Raw genomic sequence first — 26,937 nt, 5'->3', positions numbered from 1 at the left:
ACCCCTGCACACAGTGAATCCCTGCACACAGTGAATCCCTGCACACAGTGAATCCCTGCACACAGTGAATCCCTGCACACAGTGAATCCCTGCACACAGTCAACCCCTGCACACAGTGAATCCCTGCACACAGTGAATCCCTGCACACAGACAATCCCTGCACACAGTGAATCCCTGCACACAGTCAACCCCTGCACACAGTGAATCCCTGCACACAGTCAACCCCTGCACACAGACAATCCCTGCACACAGTGAATCCCTGCACACAGACAATCCCTGCACACAGTGAATCCCTGCACACAGTGAATCCCTGCACACAGTGAATCCCTGCACACAGTCAACCCCTGCACACAGTGAATCCCTGCACACAGACAATCCCTGCACACAGACAATCCCTGCACACAGACAATCCCTGCACACAGTGAATCCCTGCACACAGTGAATCCCTGCACACAGTGAATCCCTGCACACAGACAATCCCTGCACACAGTGAATCCCTGCACACAGACAATCCCTGCACACAGTGAATCCCTGCACACAGACAATCCCTGAACAAACTTCTACCAGTTCTACATCACCTCCCCTCCACCTTCAAAGGTCATTCCTTAACATGATTTTGATTGCATACAATTATAATAAATCCTTCACGAGATCCTTCACTGCAAATATACTTGTGTAATGTAGTGGTGATTGCCCCAGTGCTATAAGATCCAATATATCTGGCAGTGCACAAATTACATCTTGATTAGTGTGTGAGGTGAGAGCATTCAGTTACTCTAAACTACATGTACAACTTTTGGGGTCCATTTTATTATCTTGAATAATCTTGAATCGCTAAATTTGAAAATCACAAAACTATTTGTTTTTAAAAACCATAATAAATTCTGTACACCTCAAAAATAAAAGATGGGAAATTTTACTTTTGTCAAGACATTTTTGCGAATCATAAAATTGAAGAGGGGTGGAGATTTGTTGTTAGTTTTCATGTAAGAAGAATGGTCTTTCTCTTGCATTGTGATGGAGTTGGTTGATCTCTTACTCAAGGGTTAGATACGTGACAGATCTGTTTTCCTACATTCCCACCACTCATCAGGGATATAAATGCATTGCCAGCATTTTCCAGGCCTTCAGCTTTGGTTTCCCTGACCTGAAAGGCAAACAGTGTTTCAATGTGAACTTTTTCAATGAGAATGAAATAATGAACTCTCATTTCAAATGAACTCCATCTCCATAAACGAGCAAAGTTTATGGAGATGGAGGTCTAAAATTCTTCACCATTTTTTCAGGCTGGCTCCTGGCAGACCGTTAGTTTTGTTGCGGAGGATATTTGACCTGGGTGGCAGATTTTGTGGGTTCATCCCTGCCCAACGTCATGGATAACCCCCCTCTTTCTGGATGTCGTCCCAGCATGTCACCTGAAAATCATGAATCAAATGGGTATAATCTCCAATATTATTAAATACCTTCAGTTTTCCCATGAAGAGCCATCCAGCGAGTTCCTTCATTGCAGCAGGAAAATGACTAGCAAACTCCAGCACAAGGAATCTGTCCCTGGAACAATGAGAAAAACACAATAAGAAGTGAGAAATGAAGAGTTAACTAACATCAATTCCAAGCCAGGTTATGTTACTATCAGATACCTATGTTTCAGGGCCTATTAGAATTACACACATCACACCGTTGACATGAATTTGAATGCAACAGCTTGATTTGGTCAAGGTGCACATCACCTGCAAATCAGCAATCAATTAAGGACACTAGAAGACTGAGAAGTGAGAGAAGGTGTGACATGATACCTTGTGATGTTCTTTTCTTTAAGTATAGCCTCTATCTCATCAGGTAGTTTCGGTGGGTAGGTCACATCGATATTGTATTGAGCTATCTGGCCACACAGGATAATTTTCGAATTTGGATTCATCTGAAACATCAAATAAGGCGAGAGAAAACACATGAGACATTTCCCAACTTTTCAGCAGCTGACACCAAATTGTTTTCACACGAAAATGACATCTCTATGAATGCACAGTGAAATAACTCTGTCAAATTGGTCTTGCGATGAAAAGATCTGACGATGTACCCGAGGAGTAAGAAGAAGGTACTACACTAACAAGTTCCAGGTTTTACTGAGACACACTTGCAATCAAGCATGGCTTCATTAAGGTCAGCTCACCTGTTTTACGACACTGTTACTTATCTCTCCGCCGACATTATCAAAGTAAATATCAATGCCGCTAGGGCATGCTTCCTTCAGCCGCTCGGCAACGTTCTCCGTCTTGTAGTTGATAGCAAAGTTGAAGCCGAGTTTGTTCTTGATGTATGAGCACTTGTCATCACTGCCACAAATACCAATCACATTTTTGCATCCATCTAGTTTGGCGACCTGGAAACAAATGGCATGGAGCAACCGTCAAAAAGGTAACATTCATAGCAAAATTGTTCATGCATTGTTTTCTTGACTTCTGCCACGCCGTAATGAGGGATACAGGTAAGAAACAAGCTGTCCTTGATCTTTGAGCGTCCGAGACCTCATACAAGAGAGACATGGTACCTCTTTTCAAATGATGTCACTGACCTGTCCAGCAATGTTGCCAGTTCCCCCAGCTGCACCACTCACTACGAACGTCTGCTGAGCTTCTTTATCTATGGGACCTTTCTGTCGGATGCCAATCAGGGCCGTCATACCAGTCAAGCCAAGAAGAGACAACATGATGGAAGGCCGGTCGCCCACAAGGGATTTTTGAACCTTTTGGAAAAAAGGTAGAATGGAAATATAAGTTCTTGATATACATGTATAGCATTCTTATACTGTATAACTACTCTCTCAAAGCACTATACATTCATACCCCAGCCTCATCCCGAAACCTGCAGCGTACATAGCATATTACACTTGGCCATTTCAGGCCAGTTGATAGCACAGAGAGGCAACGATGGAGCCTTGACCGCACAACCTTTCTCACTGTGCCACCACACGCTCCCCATTCATGTGGAGACCACATGTATAGACATACCTTTGTGAGGCCTCCCCATGTTGGGTGATTATCATCCACAAGCTTGGTGAAGAACAGCTGCCATGGCCAGCCTCCCCACTCCACAACAAGATCACCAGGCTCAAACTTGGCCGACTTGCTCTGAACGATGACACCAACACCACCACTGCCATTCACAGGCTCATTTAGAGCCCAGGGCTTCAGGTAGTAGACGCCAGTATCTTCATTCATACAACATCTCTGGAAAAGTACAAGTCTGCGATTAGTAAATGGCTAATTTTGATTCTAACTGAACAAGTGTCACAAGATAAAAGATTTAACTCCCACAGTAAACATAGGTCAACTTCAAAGGAAGTGTAAAGGTTAACTTCCCTGTTTTTATTCATTATTTGTATTGTATGAACCTATGACTGAGATACGCGTGAATCTACTACTTTTATCAACTCCTAACTCCAGCTAGTCTTGATAATTTATTGATATCATACACAACTCTATATACATAAGTAATAATGGTGCCTAATCGCAGGAGCTCTTGATTATTGAGTTTACTCTTGTATTTAGACTAGTTTATTGATCACCACTCAAACAAAGTTGTTCACGCCAAACTGTTTTCACCACCATCCATTGTGATCAATGGTGTGGTAGCCGCTAACTGATGCTATAATTACATGTTGAAAGTTTGTTGAGGATTGGAATGAAATGTCAAGCCATTTATGAAACTCGCGGTCATGACTTTCCCGACCTAACCTGAAGGTGATAGCACCTGCACATTATTATAAAGGGTGAAGACTAAGGAAGAATAATGTAACTCTGTTCATACCAAGGCGGCATCCATTGAGAGGCTGAGTGTCTTGATCAACACTTCATTTTCATTGAGGTCATCGCCAGGATATGGGCAAGACTCGTGGCGAAAGTTCTCCTTCGTAGGTACTCCCTCCACACCTGAAGTCAAGGACACAGAAAATTTACCATTGCTTCTGATGACTAAGCAAAAATGTGAGGATGTGGCCTATAGTTCAAAAAAGAGGATGCTATTGAGAGGTACATATGCACTCGATGTAGATGTTCAATCAGTTCACAAGTATTGAGTGCTTTTGTCAGAGAACTTATGAGTGTAACAAACTCAGTCTAATCAGTGCGAGTGTGTGGCAGATTCTCTCTCAGCGAGACATATCATGATTGACCCCTACACACCAAGCTTGTTTTGGCTTTCTACGTCACCTGGTCTTTTGTTCGGCATGAGTGCTTGTTTGCCAAAATAAAGCCTTATATATGGGCATATGTGAAATTTTCAATAAAAGCCTTATCAAGCTTTATGCACTACTAGGCCTAATGCAGTGGGCATGGGTGAAGTCATCCCTTGGCATTGTGGTTCTCTCCGTTCTTCAACTACCGCTAGTGACAGGAGGACATGACTGACAGATGATGGACCTAAGAAGAGAATATTCATGCTGCAAATGTAGCAAGGCCAGAAAACCCACAAGGAGGTAGGCCTATATACGACACAGGGAGCAGTGGTGAGACATGGCCTGTCAGTGTCAGACTCAGAGAAGTGAGAATGTGAGAAAAACAAACCTGGTCGACTTTGCAGCACAACACGATAATTTTCCGGCATTTTTCTCTAAATTCTTGACAAACACTCAGTACTATAGCATTACAAACTACTTGTGGCTAGAAATATTGAAGAAACCGAGTGCTTATTGATGAAAAGGGGGAAGAAAATCGGTGAATTTCTATTTTCTGTGCATCAAATTATTGACAATCAACGAATGTTGTTACGGCGGACCAATTCCATTATTGCCGGGAAGCTACCACGGTCACCGAAGACTTGTCTGTCTTCGTAAAAGACAACTTTTTTTCGTTTGCGCGATAATTGAGAACGGACATGATGTGATGATATTCATCCGTTTGAGCAGTGTTGTTCAATTTGATCAGAATAGGTTGTGACATTTGTTTTCGGTGAACCTGGATGTCTCAGGCTCAGTATCCTAAGGTTATGACAATGGTCATGGGCTAGCCAGACCGGATGCCTCCGTATTCAGACTCAATTCGGAAATAATACATGGTCAAATGTCTCCTTCAGTTTCAGGTTGCCATTGTTCTTGGGTGAGCCTGGATTTGAAAAGACCCCACGGACGAGGTCGGTAAGGTAGTGCATGGAGGTATTATTAATAATACCTCCATGGGTAGTGACACTGGTTATGGGTTCGAAGCGCAGCGGAGGGACGATGAAGCCTCGTGATTTACCCGAGGCGAGCCATACATTTTCAGTGCATACACTGGATGCACTGTCCATACCGAGCGCTCTGGTATTTCAGCTTATTCATTTGGCTCGAGGTTACCCATCCTACAGAAAAAACCCTTGGCCGGACACCGGAAGCTTACGACCCTAAATCGAGTTCATGACGAGTGAATTACGGTAAAGTACCAGTCTCTGTACTGGACACCGGAAGCTTACGCCCCCAAATGAAGTTCATGATCGACGAGTGAATTGCCGTAACGTACCAGTCTCTGTTATGAGTGGAGGCGACTGGTGAAAGGGTCTACTATACCCTTGGTAACCTAAGGTTGATTTTGGTCACCGAGGTTGAATCTCCATATCGGTTGTTTCGGGGTTGCCTTTTCGTGACTTAATCGGGTATATCTGTTCATACATACAAAGTCTGACTTTATGCAGCAATAATCATTTATTGAAAATGTATTGAAACGCGATAATACATCATGAACCTATTATTGAAAGCTGAGCTACGTAGATACAACCACAAATTTATACGGTCTTATAATCGATACAACAAATTGGATTGAATAATGGCACGAGTATCATCACAAACAAACCAATTATCCTTGGATAACTGCGATCATGATAACAGTCGTCTACGGATGGTCGCTAATGACGGCTGTGAACCTGAACCGTTTTCACCAATGGGAATGTTATAGATTGAAAACACTTGCGCAAGACATCCAGCGCCGCCTCCAAACATTGCATAATTAGATCGGCTACGGATGGTCGCTAATGACGGCTGTAAACCTGAACCGTTTTCACCAATGGGAATGTTATAGATTGAAAACACTTGCGCAAGACATCCAGCGCCGCCTCAAAACATTGCATAATTAGATCGGCTGCGGATGGACTGGTCCGCGCCAGACCCACTCATCACATCCAGCAGACGGGTTTGCATTCAACAGGAATGAGTGGGGAACTGGAGTAACCCATGGCGCTTTCGGGCACTCCCCTAGCAAGTCTACACTCGGGAGAACCTCCAAGGACGTCGCCCCCGCTTCTTTGATATGGCCTCACTGTACGGGACAGACGGCTTAGCACAGTTCCGTTTTGGTTGCCACCTGTTGCGCCTCCTTTTGAATCAAAGGTTCATCACGTTGCTCCAACTATTTCATAAGGCTGTTATGTAGCAGACGACACTTCCCCATACTTTACACTTGTGGCGATGCCGTATTAGACATGAAACTGCCGTCTATATTCACTGAATTATATACCCTGCTTGCCTGCTTTGATAGTGTCTCAAGTCCCTCTTCGTGGACCACTGACAGAAGTCCTGAATATTGACGAAATCCGGTTGAAATCTTTCCTCACTCAGGCGTCATCCACAGAGGACATCATCACCTCATTCGTTTTACCCCGTTTATGATCCTATAAAAAGAGAGTATTGAAAATATTAACAATGCGCGGCAGAAAGAAGATGAGCTGTAGAGATGGGGTCGTTCAATCTATTTTTGATTTCACAATAGTTTTTTTCCCCGCCGCACGGTCGCTTTCCTGCATCCTATTATATAAATATCAAATCAGAAACCTTTATCATAAAACTATTCATAACAGTAATCACATATTTGCTTGGGGAAAGTGTTCGCTTTGAACTATTAAGAGGAGACGAGTTTAATAGCACTGTCATGTATAAAAAGCTAACAATAAGCAAGGAGGACCTTCCTTAAACCATGTGTTCTGAAATCAAGCTGCGAAATATAAGCATATACAGGAGAAACTAATGGACATTGGTAAAAAGCTCATGCACCGAAGCCTTTACAGAAAAATGATGCCCCACATCCCCATTCTACAAAGATCCCTGCCATGCTCTACCCAAGTATTCTCACACGCTAAGATGACCGCAGAGTCGGATGACATATAATTTATAACGGGACATTCGGAAGCATTACCGGACCGAACTAAAGGACAACACCACAAACAACACAGTGATTTACACAGCTAAGCATTCCAATTAAAGTCTCATTTACCAGTTTGGATGGCACCGCTATAAGTAGGTGGTCATTTCGTAATTACGGTGAAGCTGCGAGAATAAAAAAGCAAGATTTGGAGGAATTCTAACAGACGACATTGATACTTTAAGATCAATTAAAATGGCATTACCACAAGCGGAGGTTGGTGAGAATTGATTATTATCTTTCACATGCTTGCCTTGTTGTTAGAGATTAATGTCTCCTTGGTTACTAAGCATGCACATCCATTGACACGTATGCAGTCAACTGCTGGTTACTGGGACGGAATCATCTCACCACACTGACGAAATGGTAACATCAATATCAAAGGTATTTTATCAATAACTGATAGAGTATAGATGTGGGTTGCGACACGGTTAAAGAAAGTTGTGTCATCGCACTGCGGTACATATTTATGATACACACGTGATACCTGTAGGCCTCTCTATGAAAACCGCTACGGAGATTCAAATCCGAGTTAAAAGTAAACATGAAGGAGGAGACCAGCAACCTGAACCAGCAGAACCGAAAGGGTGTCAACCAGCGCAATACCGGGGATCGCCGGAACTAACACAGTCACAGCTTGGTCTTGTTATGGGAACTGTTGAAAATGTTTTTCAAGAATTTTGAACCTCATGCACCAAGTTATTTGCACCCGGAGCACTTCGAATTAATCGGGAGTATCTGGAAGGCCTGAGAGGTTATCGATTTGCCTCATTAGGTAGCTAAGAATAGCATCTGCCGACACGATGAAACGGCTATGACTTCATCGTGCTTACCTCAAGGTTCCTATTATCATCACCGTTCCGCTTCTCCTCGTCTTTCTCGCTTTTTTGGCTTTCCTTGGACGCTATCTTTGATATGACGGTCGTGCCGAACTCCTGGGCATCGCCGATCAGCCAGCCCACCCAGGCCAGGCCAATCACGATCCAAAAGCTTATCGATATGCGGTAAAGACCTCGCAAATTACCAGAGTAGTCCAGACCTGAATAGGACAAGAACATAATGAAAATTATGTCTGAATTTGAAGTCAATGTGCATCCTCAGCACCGGTACTGGGGAGCAACTGTTACAATAGGGTGATTTCGCGATCAAATACTCTTCGTCTTCGTCAAAAAGTCACTTTGTCCCAAAATCACCGACACTTCAAACAACTGCTAATTTAAGAGAAAAAAATATCAACTAACCTGCTACAAAATCTCCAAATCCCACCGTGGTCAATGTGATGACTGAATAGTACACTGCCTCTCCATAAGTCCAGCCTTCAGTCGCCACAAATATGGCGGACGGGATAAATACAAAAAATATGAAGCCAACACCAAAACAGACAAGCAACCGAACAGTCATACAAGCTCTTGGTTTGTCCTTCAGTGATTTTAAATGTCTTAGTTTTTCACCGGCTTTTGCCATTTTCCCGCCGAGTGCTGCGAGAAGGATGAGATTTATCGGAATTCCGATGAGAGCGTAAACTGAACAGAAGGCGCGGCCTCCTCCCGTTGATGGTGAGATGTGACCATAGCCTGAAAGGAGAAGACACTGTTTGATACCTGGCCATGCACTGATATTGATGGAATGGACACTCACTGATTCAGAAACAACAGGTGTGTCACTGGCCATAGAGTCTCTGGACAAAGACTGCGACACAAGCAATTTGTGTTTCTTGATATGAGAGATCGGAACCACTGGAAAAGAACTCTTAACGTCATAATTCCGTGTAACGAGTGTTCGTAGCTGCAAAATCTATTTGTTGTGGTAACGACAGGCTGTGTTTGGAAAGAATAGAACTTGGGTCGTCCTAGTTGATCTGAGAGCTGCCTGCTTTTCACCAGTTGCTATACTTACCGATTGTCGTAACGACAGTGCTTGAGAAGAAGATGGCACTGGCGTAGTCCCAGTTGGTCTGTGAGCTGGTCGTATTGCCGGTAAGCACACCTTGGTCGTAAGCAATGATGACCGCCTTGACGAACGCCTCCATTTCAGCTGGTTTAATACAGCTGTAGTTCCCTGAAATAAGGGGTTTCAGCTGTTTTTGACGCCATGGTGTGATAAAAAAAGTTGAGTCAGACCTTTTAAGAGGTTAAAACTTGGTCGAGTGTCTTTAACATTTCCAAATTAACATGTAATAACCTTCAAAACCGCTCGCTGATCACACAAGATGCCCTCAATTCAAAGAAGGACCTTAGTAACATTACTTTAATATCCTTTCTAGGATTTCACATATCAGGCCTATGGTTTGTGGTTCATGGTTTGTATGCGCATCCCAGGCCTTATCTGTGACCGATGATTTCAAAGTATACAGGCAATACCGAGACTTATAGTGACCTAGAAAATGCCCTTTTCAGTGGTGGTACTAAGATTACTAGTATTTAGTCGACCCAAGAAATCATGGCTTACTTAGAAAATCAGTTGAGAGAGTGATCGAGTTGGACCTGACGGCGGTTTCATTCGGTTCCTCGATAAAGTGGAAAATGACGCCTCCCACACCGACATAGATGGCTTCGACAATCACCAGAACCAAGATCACCTTCCACTTCATAGTGGAAGAATCCTCGCTGGGGGTGTCGTCTGCTTTCTCACTCTCCTGGAATGGATGAAGAAAGGGTGACCTGACTAATTTTATATCATATCAAACAACACAACACAATCAACGACAATAGGTTAAACGTGTACATGTACAACCCCCTTAACATACTTACCTCAACAACCACATCACCGTGTCCGACTGGCTTTGACATTTTCACAAACGGGACTCTCTCAGACAAACATATTCCTCACACCATAACAAGAAACTTCACAATATCCTAACGTACAATACACATCATGGTCAACTTTAGAAAGCTGCCAATTGCTATGTTAGCGACCTGATTTCCAATCGATATTAACGTGCTTTAATCTGGCCTCCTTTGTTGATCGGGCCACTGCCTGATATACAATATTTAGTGCCTTTCGACTGTTCCGTGGGTTTCCTGGTTACATGTCGCGCTGCTTGAAAAGTCAGTGAAAGTCGCTGACACCCGCGGTTTTCTTTGTATCAATTTTTTTCCGTATCCAGCCTGTCGGTTAATTGGAATGCGTTCATTTGCAATGAGTGAATAGGTGAGTGAATGAATGGCATTTCGAGGGCAGTTATCAAAAATGTGAAGAGCTTGAGGAAGGAGGTTAAGTATATTAGTCTTCCATCTATGAAAACGTGACTCCGCCCTGTGAAGTTCACCTTGACCTTCCTGGCCAAGACATCACAACATGACCGATACAAAACATTGGTTAGTAAGGAGCGGTGAGGTTCGGCCTACTGTGTCCCCTCTCTCCAAGAAAGTGTTGGTATTGATTTAAGAGGAATTTCCATCTCAACATTCTAACCCCGGCGGTATCTGATTGGTGTGCATTCAAATGGCATCACCAGGTCCAACACCTGTAGTAAATTACCACCTCTTGCACCAACGGGCTCGAAAGCTTGTTCAAACCGATTTGAGGAAAACTTGCAGAATATTGTGAAATCCGAGTGTTATTACGATTGGACCTCATTACACTAGCACGCTCGATTTCGCCACCTGTATGATAGACGTGCGCTGAACTTTTAACGGGCACATGCGTCATCGTGAAGTGAAAGATTGTCCATGAAATCTTACCAATTCGTATGGTGAATAACATCGTTCATCATGCGTCCCCAGCGCTCTTTTTCGCCAGGACGACGGGGAGTCGGCCCGTATCCCTGCTGCATTTATACCCACTCCTCGCGTCTCTGTTGCCTTCATAATTACACCGATCCCTGACACACCGTGAAAAGGTTCATTTTCACCGGAGATTTGTTACATACCCAACCTTAACTATTTGATACAGAACGGTCGTCGTGTACTAAACACGACTCAACTATTGATTTGAAGGCCTCTTCCCATCTATCAAAAGCCCACCTTATCTTATCTGCGCTAACACACGGCAGTGGCCCAGTGAAGAACTGATATGAAATCTTCTCAAAGTCAGCCAGTCAGCCCCAGTTGTGTTACAAGACTGATGATTGCATGGCCAGTGGAGGATGGTAGGTCCCCAAATACGCCTTGAAGTGGAGCATATGGTGATATGTCACCCCATTAACGTAGAAACCCATGTAACCGCGCGGTGTATCAACTCCTCAAAGTCATGGAAACGCATCAATAAACACCGTTTAAGACCAAAATCAATAGTTTAACATCAGCTGGTATAGACTGGGTGCTGCACCTAAGGCAGTAGTCTTATGTCAGTGGCACTAATTGCATACTCCACAACACATTTTCAGATTCAGCGTGATGTAAGCCGTACATTTCCGATATCAAATTATTGATGCCCACGTGGAAACTCGATAATTACCTGTAGCGAGGAGGTTGTAATTAGAAGAAATATAATACTTATGACGTAAATGAAGTCAATATGAAGCGTAATGAAAAAGATACAGTCAGTTAGACCATTAGTGTATTGACTTTATTCAACAAAACGTATTAAAAAATAGGAAGAATACAAACAACTCAATAAAAACATTATAAAAGATCAAATAGATCAACTACTGATTACGTCAGATCGAAACTGATGATTATGATGATAATGATGGGAATGACAAAAATGATTATTGCGATGATGATGACGATGGCGATCATGATGTCGATGATGAGTACAAAGATGATGATGACGACGACAACCGTCTGAACACTCTTTCTGCAACTTGTTCCAACTATCCTTTGGGTCATCAGATAGCAGACGACAGGCTGAATATTCCCATAGTGACGCCGGCGTAGAATGACCCCCTAGAAGAGATATTCTGATCTGTGATAAGCTGGCTCACTTTGGCACTATGTGTCTTGAGTTTCTCTCGTGTTGACCGCGAGCTGAAGACCCCAGGCGCCCAAAAACATGCTCAAATCGAAATGGACATCTTTACTTAGGCGTCTTCCACTGAACTCATCATCATTTCATTCGTTTGACCTCTCTTGTCGTCCTGGACAAAAGTAAGGAAAATAAGAGATTAGAAAATGAGTTCGTGAGTTTCTATGGTGGTCTGTCTCGGCTGTTTCTTCCACAGCCTGTCATGCTGCAGAAGTTGCGGGACACGACAATCCTCTTGGTTACGATATCAGTCCCGCGTCGAGCACATTATTTTCAAGATTGATCGGCTGTCCCGACTACCGGAGACTTGGACGGAAATAAATCATCAGTTATTTCCAGACGAAACCACTTTCGGTATTAAAGGACTCGTGGCTTAAGATGTGGCTGTGGTTTCTAACATCTATCAACTCTCTATCAACACCAAGGCATGTCCCTTCACCTGCCCATCCAAGAAACTGCTGGCGGCTGAGGTGAGGACGTCCACAACTCAGCCGCGCTCAGACACCGCAACTCATGTGGACGACTCTAGTCTAATATGTGATCGAGGGCTTGAAGTAACCATTTTGCATCATAGAAAAACTTGCAGGCTATGATAACATCGTACTTACTTTAATACTCCGATTGTCGTCTCCACTCTTCTTATCCTCCTTTTTCAGATCCTCCTTGCAGTGTTTTACAGAGCCTATTCTTGTTATGACGGTGGTGCCAAACTCCTGGGCATCGCCGATGAGCCAGCCCACCCAGGCCAAGCCAAACACGATCCAAAAGCTTAGGGTGATGCGGTAGAGACTGCGCAGATTTCCAGAGTACTTATAGCCTGTAAATGAATGAAGAATTTTCAGGATTGAGGACGACACCTTTAGTCATGTCAAGTGAATGTGTAACGCCAATCATCGCTGAAAACATTCTGGAGCTTTGTCACTGCACCGACTCAATACAGACTAAGAGCGTTCTCGCGAAGTGCACTAAACGGTGCCCAGCATAGTTGCACACTGGGTGTAATTGGTATCAGCAAAAGATTCATATACATTACGAAGGAATATTTGACCCGTTAGCTTTAAACTGGCATTGTATCAAACGTGTTAGAGAAAAGACTGTTCAAGTTACTCACCTGCCACATAGTCACCAAACCCCACTGTTGTCAAGGTAATCACGGAATAGTACAATGCCTCTCCATAAGTCCAGCCTTCGACCGCCACAAAGATGGCGGACGGGACGAATACCAAGCAGACGGCACCCACACCTACACAGACGAGCAACCTGACTGTCACACAAGCTCTTGGTTTGTCTTTCAATGATTTTATATGTTTGAGTCGTTCACCAACTCGCGCCATCTTCTCGCCGATTGCTGCGAGAAGGGTGAGATTTAATGGGATTCCGATGAGAGCGTAGACAGAACAGAAGGCGCGGCCTCCTTCCGTTGATGGTGCTATATTCCCATAACCTGAAATGTGAAGATGGCATATCTTCAATGGATGAAAGCAAAATTTCATTGTCGTCAACCTATGACGTTTCGTCACAGCGAAATAACATTACTGCCGAGATCGGTGTAATATTTCCCTTATCTCAGCGTTTCTATACGAGTGATAGCTGTCACTAGAAGGACCGTGACTCTCCAATCGGAGAACACACAGAAACATGTCTTATACCAGTTGCTAATAAACAAACATGAACGAACCGATTGTCGTAACGACAGTACTTGAGAAGAAGATGGCACTGGCGTAGTCCCAGTTGGTGTGTGAGCTGGTCGTATTGCCGGTAAGCACGCCTTGGTCGTAAGCAATGATGACCGCCTTGACGAATGCCTCCATTTGTGCCTGTGTTATACAGCTGTAGTTACCTGAAGATAATTTTAAAAGAAAACTACAGGCATATTGTTTCTTTTAAAGAGACTGACCTAAAATGTAAGGGGCATAAGGCAAAGCGTTTTCCGGTGTACCAAACTAGTCCAGTATTTGACGACAAATATCCATTCAGGAGTGGACGTCGCACGGTACGTGGTAATCTACGGACAAATTTTGTTTCTCAGAAATACCCCTTGATTAACTTATCCATTCAATGGAGGCCATTATATCGTATCGGTACCCGAGTGGATATACTAAGTCGTGCGTTTTTTCGTGAGTGGTTTAATTTCGATTTAATTGACAGACTGAGGGATAACTTCATAGATATTCGGTCACCTCCCAGATTTACCTCAAATGTTGAGCTGGGAAATCTAAAGCCGACAACAAACCGCTAGCACGTTCGGTCTTCTATCAAAGCGTACTAGAACTCGGCTGAACCCCAATCAATTCTTACTAAAGCTACTAATTGATGGGTCTACTTGTCAAATGAAGTGTACTTCATTTAACGTGTACATGGATTTAGCTAAATATGTATGTACGTGCTTCATGTTTGCCGAAGGTTTCGTTTGCACTGTCAGAGAAAGTTGCTTTTCAGACCCACCGTTTGACAACATCAAGCAACTCTGCACTATGTACCATTTTACTCAGACATGTACAGGATTTAACCTCCAATCCACCATGTCCAAAAGAAAAACCTTATCATGGCCCATAATGAGGACATAACAGTCATAAGTTCGTCTGCCAAATATCGACTTGTTCCCGGATAGCCTTATTGTCAGTATTCATAGACCCCAACAAAAACCCTTTTGCCGTAATGTAAGGCCTTGGCTACATGAGGACACACATTGGTTCGGTTGGGACACGCGCTAGAGGCTTTTGCATGTATGGCCAAAGTTTGTTGACTCAACCAGACTCAAACGACATGTTCCGATATCATGAACATCGAAGAAATTGTCCTGATATCTGACACCAAGTGGTTCAGGTAGAGATAGTCATGACTCACTTAGAAAGTCAGTTGAGAGAGTGATCGAGTTGGACCTGACGGCGGTTTCATTCGGTTCCTCGATAAAGTGGAAAATGACGCCTCCCACACCGACATAGATGGCTTGGACGATCACCAGAACCAAGATCATCTTCCACTTCATAGTGGAAGAACCCTCGCTGGGGGTGTCGTCTGCTTTCTCACTCTCCTGGAATGAATAAAGAAAGGATAAGCTGACTTGTCATGTACACGCGCCTGACAGCGAAGAAGTGGAAGGCTGACATGCTAACCACTCGGCCACCAGGCCCACGCTGTCAAAAAGATCTCAACACGAGTGTTTCACTCGCGAATCTCTCCTGAGATTCGGGTTATTATTCTCTCCTTCGTCATTACAAGTTATTGAGGGGGGGGGGGGGTGTATTGAAAACCACTAGTTATACTAGGATGTCTCGTAAAACCGATAGTCGTGATACCATTGCCTCTGTGTCGATTTCAAAGTCATTTTTAAAGCGGTCTTAGGATATGAGCTATGATATACACCGCGAAGACAGTCGAGACACTAAATAGTGATATGGTAGAGATAGCTAAAACGTCCCATATATGATAGGATATTTATTGCATTTCTGTGAGAATGATGACCAGTTGAAATAAGAAATGTCTACGCATATGAATGAAAGTTATTTACAGTGAATGTTATCAAAGCCCTATCATTTACGGTGGAAATTACTAAACACTTACCTTGTGTTGTGACGTATTTACAGTCTTGACGCCCCCATCGAGGTACGGGTTCTGTTGCTTCGACATATCATTGATGACAATCAAACGAATCCTAAACCCACAAATGTGACTTTCGCTAGCTTCCTTTGCTTTACGAGTAATCCCACCGATACCAAAACAGAATTATTTCAAGTACTCCAATTTGCATTCCTCGTTGAGCCACCCGGAATATCAAATATCACATCAAAACAACGTTTTTAAGTTCTCGAGATCACTCGTTCTCGTTAATTGATTTATGAAGTCGCTCCGGTAGTTTGGTAGTTCACCCCCTGCATGGTCACCGGCAATATTGGACACATGTGGGTTTTTTTACTTTTAGAAGTCAAACACGTAGTTAAGGGGAACTCGAACAGACACTATTATTTTGGTGTCCCATGATTTTATGAGTGCGATTTACCTTTAACAATAATGCCATAATTGAACGAGTCGCTTTTGTATAAATATTCATTTGCAATTGCATTAATTCTATGATTAAATATTAGGATGACATTATCAAAACATCGCATCGAAGGTTTAAATATCATTGCTTTATGAAGTTGGATCGCGATGTAGCCGTGTGAATCCGTGTGACTGGGATAAACAACAGACAGCCTTCAAATCAACCTACAATGCCAGAGGCCGAACTGCTACGGAAAACCAGTGATCACCATGTGTTGGCTTAGAAGGAGTGAGGGCATATGTTGCGATGCAAAGCCAGTTAGGCCGAGTCAATATCCATGCAAGTCATGTAGCAGGAAGAGAACTGTACATACCGGACGCAGTCCCTCCCTCTCTTCCTAAGAAAACTATGTTGATTGATGGCGAATGGACTGATTTTTAGTAGCGAGACGCCCTGATATCATCTACTACAATGTAACTCAAAGCTGAGAACGAAGTAACGAGGAAAGTTGATTAAAGGAAATACGTGTAGAATTATAATGATATAAATGTCTGGAACGGTAATTTATGCAGTAATGGAGAGTCACAGTATCCAAATTTCTGGCAGAAGGATTGACCAGGTTATTCAAGTCGATTGTAGAATAAACGTAGACGGGCGGGCACCATCGGCGAGGACTCGATCATCACCGCGGCCACCGTCAAGTTCTCCAAGTGTGAACTGTCCGTGGCAAGAGTAACGCCCGCCCGAGACAGCCGGGGCGGGCGCTACCTCAGATGACATGGAAATGATAACCAACAGTACTCGAAACTCTACTTACATTGAACTGCATTATATCTTGGCTTTATCTTACCAGAATCGACGGTTGCGTGAGCATTTCCTTTGGAGCCAAGACTGCATGACATGCGAAATTAGGCCTTCAAGCTTTCACAAGCCACCCTTGTGATTATTGTGATGAGAAGCAGATGCGAAGGCCTACCGATCGATGGGTCGAGTAAAATCTGATGCCCGTTCTACTTTATTCCATGGAATAACAGCTGCGACATGCTGTGATAATGTTATATGTACTTGTATAGGACGGTAACAAGCCGTTTTAAGGTGAAATGAAAAAGTCAAAGCGAACACGAATAATACTGTCGTCACGCATATATAGTGTGGCACGTTTATATGCATAAAGCCTTGCATTAAGAGCTGGATCTGCATGGTACATGAGAACACGCAGGAGTGGATTCTGACAATAAAGGCGATAAAAGGCTTATCCTTACCTTAGTCATCATCAAGGCAAACCGACGCCATCAATATATCGGGATATGTTCTTATTTTCAAAAAGAGCAATTTTCTTATATTTCAGTCAGTCCTCTCGGCTATGCTGTGGCATGTCCTTCCTAATAGCGATTAGCTCTCGACTACTCAAGAATCCGTGATGTGTCAATAGGACTGTTTGCTCACATAACAATCACTCAGAATACATTTGCACGGAAATCAATGATCGTTAGACTCACCAATCTGTCCGAAGACGCGGCCAGTGGCGCCTAACCGTAGTAACACACATCAAATGCTGCAGGACCGAACCTTTCTTGATCTACCCTAGGAAAATAGCAGGGCCGTCAAATTTAAAGTAATGGTCCATAAAAATCAGTGTTTCACAATTCACTGGTAAGAAGGGAAGCTGCTTGTCAGGATTGTCTTTTCAGGTAAAACATTGAGTTCCTGGGCGTTAATAGTCAGTGTCTCATGTTGGACTCGTGAAATCACAACTACAGCATTTGTATTCAATTGACTTATATTTCAAAATGTTTCAGCAAAACTCGGTATTGAGCACACAAAGGTTTGTTATCTTGCTTCCACATACATGTACTACCTCAAACATTTTATTACATCTTTTCCACTAGTATGACTTACATGTACAGTGGAACCCAGGTAACACGACCACTCATGGGACCGAGCATTCGTCTTTCACGGCAATTAGGCCCTTTGGTCGGGTTGGAGGTGTATTTGGTCATTGGAACCGCCAAATCCAGTGGTCGTGGTCGGGGTACCGGGGTGACCGTGCAATGGTAATTAGAGAGGAAACCATTTGGGACCAGCGATTCTTGGTCGTCATAGCGGGGTGGTCGCCGACCGGGGTTCCACTGTACATATCGTTAGTTACATGTGTCAGCACACAAAACTTCAGGAAACTGAAAATCTAGAACCTTTATACAAAACGAGCAGTAGACTGCTGTAAAAGCCTACAGCACGACTACTGAATCATATGATAGCACCATTCGCAACAAACAAGCTCAGCTAATAGCAAATAGCGCTGAACTGCTTTGTAATTACTTCAATTTCTTTCTTGTGATATTGATGGAATGCCGACTGAAAATCAAGCTATCCTTCCCAGTCTGTGCGCCCGCTGGCATAGGACAGAGGATCTTTCATTTCCGCTGCTTGGTAATTGATATCGTCATTGTGTATTCTGTAGATGTTGGTCGCCATTGAAGGCCGGTGCGTTGCAGGTATGATTTTCTGTGGAGTAGAAGGGGGCGAGTCCTCGTCATCCATGATGGGCTGGACAGAGGCCGCGGACCTCGGTCGCCAAGGTGTGATTGGCCGCTTATAGACCCCGGGCGTTGTCTTCTTTCGCGTACAGCAGTACCAGAGCCCGAGGAGACTGCCAAGAAGTGCCATGCCGATGGGTATACCAATCAGACCAGCCACAAGATCTCGCCAGGTCGCGCCCGTGTTGCTTACTACGATGACATTGTGGCCAGTGCTCGTCTGACACGTACAGACAGTTTCTTCTGGTTGTAGACATGGCTGGAAGGAGAGGAAATATAAATGATATGTGACTTTTTGTAAGTCAGATGGTCAAGAAGAAACGTGTAAGGAGAAGGAGGACTGGGTTATACACACAGGACCACTATGTGTCTGAAAAGGTAAATAAAGCTGATCACAAGCGTCTGTTTGTACATGTACAGCAAAGTGATTAAGGAGAATGGTACGTGTATGGAGAAGGAGGAATCGAATCAGCCGTATTCGCCGGGAGGACATCTCAGCATTGGAGGTACTAGCTGGGAGGTGACCGAATATTCACATATGGTTATGGTTGGTTATGTTTATCCGGTAGCCTGATGGTCACGCGGATTGACGCGGATATTGCATCTGGAAGGACTACAAGGAACTTATATGACGTTGCGTATTCATTTCACATCCAAATTAGTGGTATTCTGTCAACATAGGGTTGCTATTTGTATGCTATGATATTACTGTGATCCATAAAGAAAGGTGCACTAACCTCTGTGAAGTTCTCTGCAAGAAAAGAAGATGCGAGGTTATTTTCACGCTTGTCTGTCTTATCAAAAGGTAGACATTTGCTTCTGAGTTGGACTGTGGCATGGTCGTTTTTCATCACAATGATTGCATGCAGCCGTGCTCATGGACCTGCTCATTTAAAACAAGTCAGGTCATAACTTTGCGTTGATACTAACTTTGCGTAATCTCCTTCTGTAAAGGCTGAAGTTTTGAAGAACCAGTCTCTGATGGAAATCGTTGTACATGTATTGCAATTCTTACCGAGAAATTGCAACAATACCTGATGTCAATCAGAATATGCCCGATCTGTTCCTCTGCTAACAGACAGGGTTTTTCTTATCACGCAGTAGCCTTCTGGAAAGCAGTTTCCCTGAAATAATGTTCCTTACCATATTCACAGTGAGCTCCGTAGAACAGTGGAGGACACAGGCAGCTGTGCGCATTGACCTCATCCACGCATGTCCCGCCGTTATGACAAGGTTCGTCTGCGCAATCGTCCATATTGATCTCACAGTGCGTCCCATTCCATCCGAGTGCGCATGTGCAGCTGTAGCCGTTCACGTGATCAGTACATGTTCCATTATTTTGACATGGAGAGCTGGCACATTCGTCGATGTTTATTTCACAGTTTGTTCCCTTCCAACCTGAAAATGAGAGTGTAAGTGCTAGAGCGACAAGGGAAGTTCCTTTGGCACCAACAATGATTCCTGTAGGCAAATTGAATGTCGTTCAAACAGATGTCAAAGATTTGCAAGAGGAAGGATGCTTGTGAAAGCATTTTCTTACCCGATGCACATGCGCAGTCGTAACCGATAGCGCTCGGTCCCAAACTGCAGGTACCATTGTTTAAACAAGGACGGCTGAAGCAGGCGTCTGGCGGTGCCACGCATGTGGAGGCTGGTTGCGTTGTGGTTGATGGTGGACACCAGCAGCTGTAGCTGTTGACTGCGTCCAGACATGCGCACTCGGGATGACAGGGTGAACTTGCACACTCATCAATGTCTGAAGTAGAGATAAAGAGAAATAAACTACCAATCAGGCCAAGGTCAAAGTTATAAGTTCGATGATCATCTTAAGTCGGTACTATCAAGATGACTGCGGTGGTGTTGGGATATCAGCCTGATGAGTCATTTCAGGGTGACTTCTTGGCTTACTAGTTCTCTCACCAGATGTAGCAAGATGGCAAAATATCAGTCGAGAATGACCTTATATAGGCCGGTCAATATGCATCCTGACGACCTAGGGTAGAATTGAAGTAACTTACTTGTTTGGCAATGATCATCAGTCCACCCCGCTGCGCACGTGCACGTGTGCGAGTTCACACCATCCACGCATGTGCCACTGTTATGACATGGTCCATCTGCGCAATCATCTATGTCTATCGCGCATGTTTGTCCTGCGTAGCCAGCCGCGCATGCGCACGTAAACTCTCCCACGTGATCAGTACATGTTCCGCCATTCAGACAAGGGTTGCTAGCACATTCGTCAACTGGCAATTCGCAAACTGTGCCTGTCCATGCTGCAAACAGATGACGTTAGCTTTAGTTAGTTAGCTTAGTAAAGATCCTAGTTAAATATCTTAGGTTAAGCTAGCCTTTATAAAATGCAGGATCCAGAGCACGTATATTTGGTTAAAGTATGGCCACGTTTGGCGTATCAAACCTTGGTCCCGCCATTGCTGAGCCTCTGATAGAGGTACGCAGGTACGAGGGCAGTCGCATCCCTTCACCTTACCTACTGTACAGCTACACGTATAGCCACTGGCAGCCACGACATCCAGGGCACAGGTCCCGCCATTGAGGCAGGGCCGACTGAAGCATACATCTGGTAGTGGTGGACAAGTAGGGGGACAGTCACATTCATATCGGCCCGTCATATCCTTACAGGTACACCAGGCTCCACACGGGTTACTCGCACACTCGTCGATATCTGGAAAATGAATCATGGAATGAGTGAGTTATTGAACATTCAATGAAAGCTTTTTGTTCGAAACAAACGGAAAAGGAGAGAAGCATGCGATAGCTTACTTGCCTAAATAAGCATTACTGGTCGTCTACACCAGCAAAATAACTCATCGATTGAATCAAATGGGACGTTAACTAAGTTCAGGTAAAACAATTATTAGCAGCGGATGATATGTATGGAGAAGGGGGAAATCAAGAGACGCCCAAGGTGACTCATGTATTGAAACAATGCAAATTAGCTCAGCATAGCTTTTCGTCAAGGATCGTCTAATGAGTAAAAGAAAGGCCACTTGTATGGAGAAGGAGGCAGCGTAAGAAAACACTGGGGCAAGGCTAAGGTACGTGTCAGAAAGATAAAGCTCATGCAAGGCTTTCTTGAAGTCATCTTGTCTGTGAGGAGTAAATGGAAGGGGACCTTAATAGAAGGGGAGAGGTCCGAAACCAACAGGCAGACCATTCGAATAGCAGGTCTTTGAATCATGCTAATGGCTTTAGTGAGACAGGGACAGTAACATGTATTGAGAAACACTGAATAGCCACACAATCTTCTTCTATCTCGATATCAACTCTTGGCTGATGTGACTTCACTTACCATAGGCAACTAACGTGATGCAGCGCTGTTCTGTTGTCAAGCTGAAGGATGGAAACACGACTATAACGCATTCATGACGGTATCAAAGTAATACAGTGAAAATCATAGCAGCGAATGATGCTGTGGAGACCTATAGCTCGTTTCTGCCTAGATTATGTGCTTATGAATCATTTCACCACACTACAAGTCTATGGTTGGTGGTCATTGTATGCATTGCGTAAGGAAAGTAACGCTAATAACGGCAACATCAACTTGCCACGTCTCATAATGCACAGCAGCCTATAGAAATGTCTTTACTAATACATGTACAGACCAATTCACTTCTATTGTAGGTTTTAAGGATTTCGGGATGTACGTACATGTACGTTGGTTAGAGGAATTCACTATGCCAATAATCGGCTGTATAATCTGTTGGAAAGATCTAAAAAGGCACTGAGAGCTTTTGAATGTGGTTGCAGCCATTCGTCGTCTGTTCTACCTTACCCTTTGCTATCTTCTGCCATGAAGCAGAGAATGTGTTCGCCAGCTTGTGCTAATGTCGGTGTCCACGTGAGCTCCATCATGCCCACCCGAGGACGAGCCTTGTCGTCTGCTAGGACTGACGTCTGCGACATCCCCGTTGGAGTCGTCAGGAAGAAGTCAACAATGCTGTAAGATGAGAAGGGAAAGTGAAATGTCACGACAGTTTAAACAATGCTTGGCATTTGGTGATTCTTCTTCACCGATCAGTTAGCTCGGCCATTTTCAGGCCAAGGGACTTCGTGGCTAATTCTCAGGGTATTTAAGATTTCCGTGTTTACTTACGTAGCATCTGGAATGAAGGGATTCCACGCATACAGCTTGACGGTGAAGGTTGTCCCGGGGAGGATGGAGAATCGGGAGCCAGCAGTCGGGGTGTCTGCTACAAAGACAGGCACGGAGGTGCAGGGGTACGGCAAGGTTGGAGTCGTGATCAGGAACTGAAAGCAGAGAGAAATCCTGAGTTGCATCGTCCATCGTTGAGTATTGTCAATAGAAGCCTACTTATTGGAAAGTTGGAACTGACTTCTATTCTAGTGATACGTGAAGGCTGTTATTGGACAATAAGACAAGTTTAACTATGGCTTTAGAAATTATGATTAAGAGTTTATGATATCAAACTTGCACATCTTTGTTTAAAATCGTAGTTTTATTGTTGTGTCAACCGTTGTCATCTCATCATTTCTCAGTGTCGGTCATGAAATTTCCACTATGACGTTCACTGTTCCCACTTAATCATTTCCACATAACAAGGGGTCGGACCAATGGTTCCTTTTATTCCATACCTGTAATGGTACCGAATTGATTGGGTCTGAGGGTGTGTAGGTCTTGCCTCCAATGGTCATGGTGGTCTTTGGGAAGTCTTCTACCTGGATTGCAACAGCATACCACCCGCCAGAGGCGAACGATACGGACGCTTGGGCGTCGAATTCCAACGTGCACGTATCCTGGTACGAATAAATAAAATATTTCATATAGGGGAAGTTAGTAAAGATGGATCAAGCCAATTTAACAAACAATTATTTTTGCTTAAGAATCATGCCGTGAGTAAAGCTATGATTTATTCGGGAATGGCCATGATTTCCTCGAGAAAAGCCATGATTTCCTCGAGAAAAGCCCTTTTCTCGAGAAAAGCCAACATTTCCTCAGGAAAAAGCCAGGATTTCGTTGAGGAAAGCCTCACCTCGTCCAGAACGGCTCCAGGCAGACTGTTGCACACACTCTCGCACTCAGTACCGACGGCCCAGCGACATCTGACTGTGTCACCATCAGGGTCGATTCCGGGTAGGACTATCGTATGATTGCAGGTGTACTGGTTACTGAAAATATACTGTACATATTATTTTGGATTAGCCCGTGTATGAAATGGTACAACTTCTGCGGCCCCGATATCTGTTTGTGTGAATCCATTATTGTCGGAAAGGACCAATCAAATTGGCTTAATTTGAAGAAGAAAAAACCTATAGATCGGTTTACTGGCCGTGATTGGAATCTGGTTCGGATGAAGCGTATCTCCAATCGCCAGCAGAACCAAAGTTAAAGTTGATAAAATAAAGACGAGGTTTTGTCATCACATACCTATAGATCGGTTTACTAGCTGTGATTGGACTCTGGTTCGGATGAAGGGTGTCACTCCGGAAATTCAAGTCAACTGTCGTGAGGAGCTGCCAATCGCCAGCAGAACCAAAGTTAAGGGGTCGCCAGGCAGTCCCGCGGAATCTACCAAATAAGAATGTTAAGGTCTAGGTCCTTGTCTGCCAGAATGATTTCCGGAACCTTACTGAATTATCATGAACGATTGGAGATACCAGGATCAAATGTGTTACAGAGCGGAGGAGTTTTTTTTCAGCATCATATACTTCTCAAAGGTTGACAACCATTTTGGCTAGAATTTGAGTTCTAATTGCTTTCATATTTTGAGTTCCAGCCGAAATGGTGGTGCCTATGGTTAATTGTTCACCAACAACCTGGCGCTATATACAATCAGGTTGTTTCCTGAATCGACTCGCTTGAGATACCGCGTCGGCATCGTACGAAGTGGCATGAAACTCGACCAGGGAGTCAGGAGAAAGGATAACCTTCAGACGACTTGCAATTTAAAAGGATAAAAAGCATTACTTAATTGACTTACACTATTTCAAACGGCCCCTTGTTCGGGAAGTTATAATAAAATGTCTTTTCGCCCTGCTCGTACTGTTCCACAGTGTTTATCGATGTACAGTAGTAGTTGACATCCACCAGGTTGATGGCCGTTGTTCCACATCCGCTGAGGCATTCCCAGTAATTAGTCGGCAGGCCTGTCATCAGTTTCCCGTAGTCTGCCGTTGACAGGCAGCCGGGTCCTCGTCCGAGGGTCCAACCCATTTTGAAGGTGAACTCAACCTACGTGGACAAGTGGAATACGACATACACCTTCACGAGACGCAAGCAAGAACTGCAATTGACTTCCTTACAACGACTTCGATTTTGGTTTTAGTTTTAGGACTGAAGAGAACTAAGAATACGCACATCAGGAAAACAATATGTGCGTGTGTGTGATATAACATGGAGAACAACCAAAAACGTAACGGTAGTGTTCGGGTACAGTGTGCTCAATCAGTAGTGTTTGGGTACAGTGTGCTCAATCAGTAGTGTTCGGGTACAGTGTGCTCAATCAGTAGTGTTCGGGTACAGTGTGCTCAACCTATAATGTTGTGATCATGAGGGCAGAGTTTGATGAAGTCATTACTACCTATTCTTTCTCTCAAATCCGATATTGCTAGATTAGCTTTTCTGTAATTGCTAATGGATGAGTTTGACAAGAATTTCGAACCAGATCATGACTTCAGTCAGTACAACCATGTCATGGATTATTTCTTAGTTCAGTTGTGTTACTTAAAATACAGGAAATATCACATGAAAGCCTATATAAGAGATGAAAGACTTACCCTGTTTATGGTGTGGTCTACGACCTTCCAGTGGATTGTTCCTCCTTGAAAATGAGATCCTTCGGCATCATGTAACCATGCACATAACACCAAAATCACTGCTAATGCCAACCTCATGGCCAAAGATCACATTAACTTACTCCAAAGATAAAAACGGTTCGTAGAACGTAAAAGAGAGACCAGCGGAAATTTCGTACTCTAATGATATCCACGCACGAATATATATACTAGCTCGTACAACTAACCGATGAATCCCTTTGTTAGCGTAAATATGAGATTTTGGTATCTCAAATGGCTACATACTTATGTCATAAGAGCCACCACTGCCGCGAGTGTGTAAAAGCTGGTATGATATTGTATTGGCCACAACGGTTGGAAATGATAGCGAAGTCGGAAACAAAGGTCATGGCGCTTTTCCATGCGTTGTCCACTATCATGAAAAAGTGACATTTAAGGCCTATCCGAGGATCGTTAAGGATTACCAGGCCACTTACACACGACTGACGAGATTAACTATAAAAGCCATGCTATCGTGTTGCCCGTCAGCGATAATCCCCTGAAATCACAACCCAGATTTTCACTTCTGAAATGCCTTTGATATAGCGAGCGTTCTCTTGTATATACCTTGTCGTGGTGAAACAGTATTGGTTCTTGATAGATTTCTGACACACGTACTGCTCGTGAGTCCTGCACAAGAGAAGGTAATCGATAATGATTGGCGAAGAAGTCCCAAGTATCAAAGGAGAAAAAGTAGATCCAAATTACAGGCCATAGTTCAAGCATAACACTCACTCGCAGGAAACTCTGAAACTCTTTGAAACTCTGAACTACTTTTACCATCCCTCCCTGTGTCTCACCTCGACAGCGTTATCAGGGTATGATCAACCCAGAATGTCTCCAGCCCCAAACAAGATACTGCGTGGTGGCAAGCGGTTCCTGGTTGTACGGACACTTAATTCACTTATCAGCGTTTCCTATTAGTGGTTCCCACGTTTGATCAGAAATGGTTGTCATTCATCAGCCAAGACTGGGGTCGGAATCAGGCATCTCTTTGTTCCATAACCGAGCAACTGAACAGAAACCTCACAGAGATAGGTGAACTCATGTTGATGTCTAGACGTTATCAAGCAATCCTTTTACAGGCAATCTCGCATTCGATTGTTGGACCCTTTTCCGTAACAGCGTAACAAATGGAAAGGAAAACCTCATAGGAACGGGTTAACAAGAAGATCTACAGATTCAACAACGTTACTTCATTCGATGATTACCTCATAAACCGATATGACAAAATATAGTCACAGACGATGAAGTATTTTGTTAGTCAAATGCCGAAATGAATGGTTAATGGAATGCTACTTTGCTGAGGCACATTTACACCGCATCGATTCTGTCAAATACATTTTCTTTATATTTGTTGGTTAAACTGTCGGTTAAACTGACGAAGAACTGAGACCTTCTAATATCTGATCAAAGCATTTCCAAATTGGCCTCTAAACATTAATGCAGTAATCAGAATCTCCACGGGGGAGATGATCAGTTGACCTCCTATTTAGTTTCCACAATCTAATAACAGAACCAGGACTGTGATTGA

At 43.7% G+C, this 26,937-nt stretch overlaps 4 protein-coding genes across 9 annotated transcripts; all 4 read right to left on the bottom strand.

Moving 5' to 3' along the window:
* Window positions 1-311: 311 nt before the first annotated feature.
* LOC135485302 (prostaglandin reductase 2-like) lies at window positions 312-4,828 on the bottom strand. Its single transcript, XM_064767172.1, has 8 exons — window positions 4,563-4,828; window positions 3,808-3,929; window positions 3,009-3,227; window positions 2,573-2,743; window positions 2,171-2,380; window positions 1,797-1,918; window positions 1,464-1,551; window positions 312-1,147 (listed from the first exon to the last, which is right to left on the bottom strand). The coding sequence occupies exons 1-8, from the start codon at window positions 4,600-4,602 to the stop codon at window positions 1,040-1,042; spliced, it is 1,080 nt and encodes a 359-aa protein (XP_064623242.1). The 5' UTR covers window positions 4,603-4,828; the 3' UTR covers window positions 312-1,039.
* Window positions 4,829-5,668: 840 nt separating this feature from the next.
* LOC135484561 (potassium channel subfamily K member 10-like) lies at window positions 5,669-11,099 on the bottom strand. Of its 3 annotated transcripts, XM_064766160.1 has the most exons (7): window positions 10,847-11,099; window positions 9,612-9,798; window positions 9,060-9,221; window positions 8,405-8,737; window positions 7,997-8,202; window positions 7,236-7,288; window positions 5,669-6,636 (listed from the first exon to the last, which is right to left on the bottom strand). In XM_064766160.1, the coding sequence occupies exons 1-6, from the start codon at window positions 10,970-10,972 to the stop codon at window positions 7,253-7,255; spliced, it is 1,050 nt and encodes a 349-aa protein (XP_064622230.1). In that variant the 5' UTR covers window positions 10,973-11,099; the 3' UTR covers window positions 5,669-6,636; window positions 7,236-7,252. The 3 variants fall into 3 exon arrangements, with proteins under 3 accessions (XP_064622230.1, XP_064622228.1, XP_064622231.1); XM_064766158.1 differs by lacking the exon at window positions 7,236-7,288 and having other exon boundaries at window positions 10,847-11,095; XM_064766161.1 differs by lacking the exons at window positions 7,236-7,288; window positions 10,847-11,099 and adding an exon at window positions 9,914-10,488.
* Window positions 11,100-11,309: 210 nt separating this feature from the next.
* On the bottom strand, window positions 11,310-17,450 carry LOC135484562 (potassium channel subfamily K member 10-like). 4 transcript variants are annotated; one of them, XM_064766165.1, is made up of 6 exons: window positions 17,316-17,450; window positions 14,919-15,105; window positions 13,750-13,911; window positions 13,183-13,515; window positions 12,680-12,888; window positions 11,310-12,183 (listed from the first exon to the last, which is right to left on the bottom strand). In XM_064766165.1, the coding sequence occupies exons 1-6, from the start codon at window positions 17,325-17,327 to the stop codon at window positions 12,127-12,129; spliced, it is 960 nt and encodes a 319-aa protein (XP_064622235.1). In that variant the 5' UTR covers window positions 17,328-17,450; the 3' UTR covers window positions 11,310-12,126. The 4 variants fall into 4 exon arrangements, with proteins under 4 accessions (XP_064622235.1, XP_064622234.1, XP_064622233.1 ...); XM_064766164.1 differs by lacking the exon at window positions 17,316-17,450 and adding an exon at window positions 16,871-17,267; XM_064766163.1 differs by lacking the exon at window positions 17,316-17,450 and adding an exon at window positions 16,904-17,267.
* A 327-nt stretch (window positions 17,451-17,777) lies between these two features.
* On the bottom strand, window positions 17,778-25,656 carry LOC135484892 (uncharacterized). The gene is made up of 14 exons (XM_064766590.1): window positions 25,347-25,656; window positions 24,551-24,801; window positions 23,998-24,138; window positions 23,603-23,738; window positions 23,205-23,366; window positions 22,705-22,859; window positions 22,384-22,548; window positions 21,901-21,941; window positions 21,079-21,273; window positions 20,609-20,863; window positions 20,131-20,346; window positions 19,734-19,988; window positions 19,328-19,341; window positions 17,778-18,849 (listed from the first exon to the last, which is right to left on the bottom strand). The coding sequence occupies exons 1-14, from the start codon at window positions 25,461-25,463 to the stop codon at window positions 18,421-18,423; spliced, it is 2,532 nt and encodes an 843-aa protein (XP_064622660.1). The 5' UTR covers window positions 25,464-25,656; the 3' UTR covers window positions 17,778-18,420.
* Between the last annotated feature and the right edge of the window lie 1,281 nt (window positions 25,657-26,937).

Source organism: Lineus longissimus, chromosome 3, assembly GCF_910592395.1.
Source record: "Lineus longissimus chromosome 3, tnLinLong1.2, whole genome shotgun sequence".
Classification (NCBI taxonomy): domain Eukaryota; kingdom Metazoa; phylum Nemertea; class Pilidiophora; order Heteronemertea; family Lineidae; genus Lineus; species Lineus longissimus.
This window is presented reverse-complemented; position numbering and strand designations above follow the sequence as displayed.

Excerpts from the sequence above, each read along its gene's own strand:
- LOC135484892 (XM_064766590.1), bottom strand. The coding sequence starts at position 25,463 with ATGAGGTTGGCATTAGCAGTGATTTTGGTGTTATGTGCATGGTTACAT. Across the intron at positions 22,549-22,704 it reads CCCTTCATTCCAGATGCTAC|CATTGTTGACTTCTTCCTGA; the intron begins GTAAGTAAACAC and ends CTCATCTTACAG. Across the intron at positions 20,864-21,078 it reads TACGTGTAGCTGTACAGTAG|CATGGACAGGCACAGTTTGC; the intron begins GTAAGGTGAAGG and ends ATCTGTTTGCAG.
- LOC135485302 (XM_064767172.1), bottom strand. The coding sequence starts at position 4,602 with ATGCCGGAAAATTATCGTGTTGTGCTGCAAAGTCGACCAG. Across the intron at positions 2,744-3,008 it reads CATGGGGAGGCCTCACAAAG|GTTCAAAAATCCCTTGTGGG; the intron begins GTATGTCTATAC and ends TTTTTCCAAAAG. Across the intron at positions 1,552-1,796 it reads AAAGAAAAGAACATCACAAG|GGACAGATTCCTTGTGCTGG; the intron begins GTATCATGTCAC and ends TCATTGTTCCAG.
- LOC135484562 (XM_064766162.1), bottom strand. The coding sequence starts at position 15,701 with ATGTCGAAGCAACAGAACCCGTACCTCGATGGGGGCGTCAAGACTGTA. Across the intron at positions 13,516-13,749 it reads TACTGTCGTTACGACAATCG|GTTATGGGAATATAGCACCA; the intron begins GTTCGTTCATGT and ends TTCACATTTCAG. Across the intron at positions 12,889-13,182 it reads GTTTGGTGACTATGTGGCAG|GCTATAAGTACTCTGGAAAT; the intron begins GTGAGTAACTTG and ends ATTCATTTACAG.
- LOC135484561 (XM_064766158.1), bottom strand. The coding sequence starts at position 10,972 with ATGAAGGCAACAGAGACGCGAGGAGTGGGTATAAATGCAGCAGGGATA. Across the intron at positions 9,799-10,846 it reads GTTATTCACCATACGAATTG|GAGAGTGAGAAAGCAGACGA; the intron begins GTAAGATTTCAT and ends CATCCATTCCAG. Across the intron at positions 8,203-8,404 it reads ATTTGGAGATTTTGTAGCAG|GTCTGGACTACTCTGGTAAT; the intron begins GTTAGTTGATAT and ends TGTCCTATTCAG.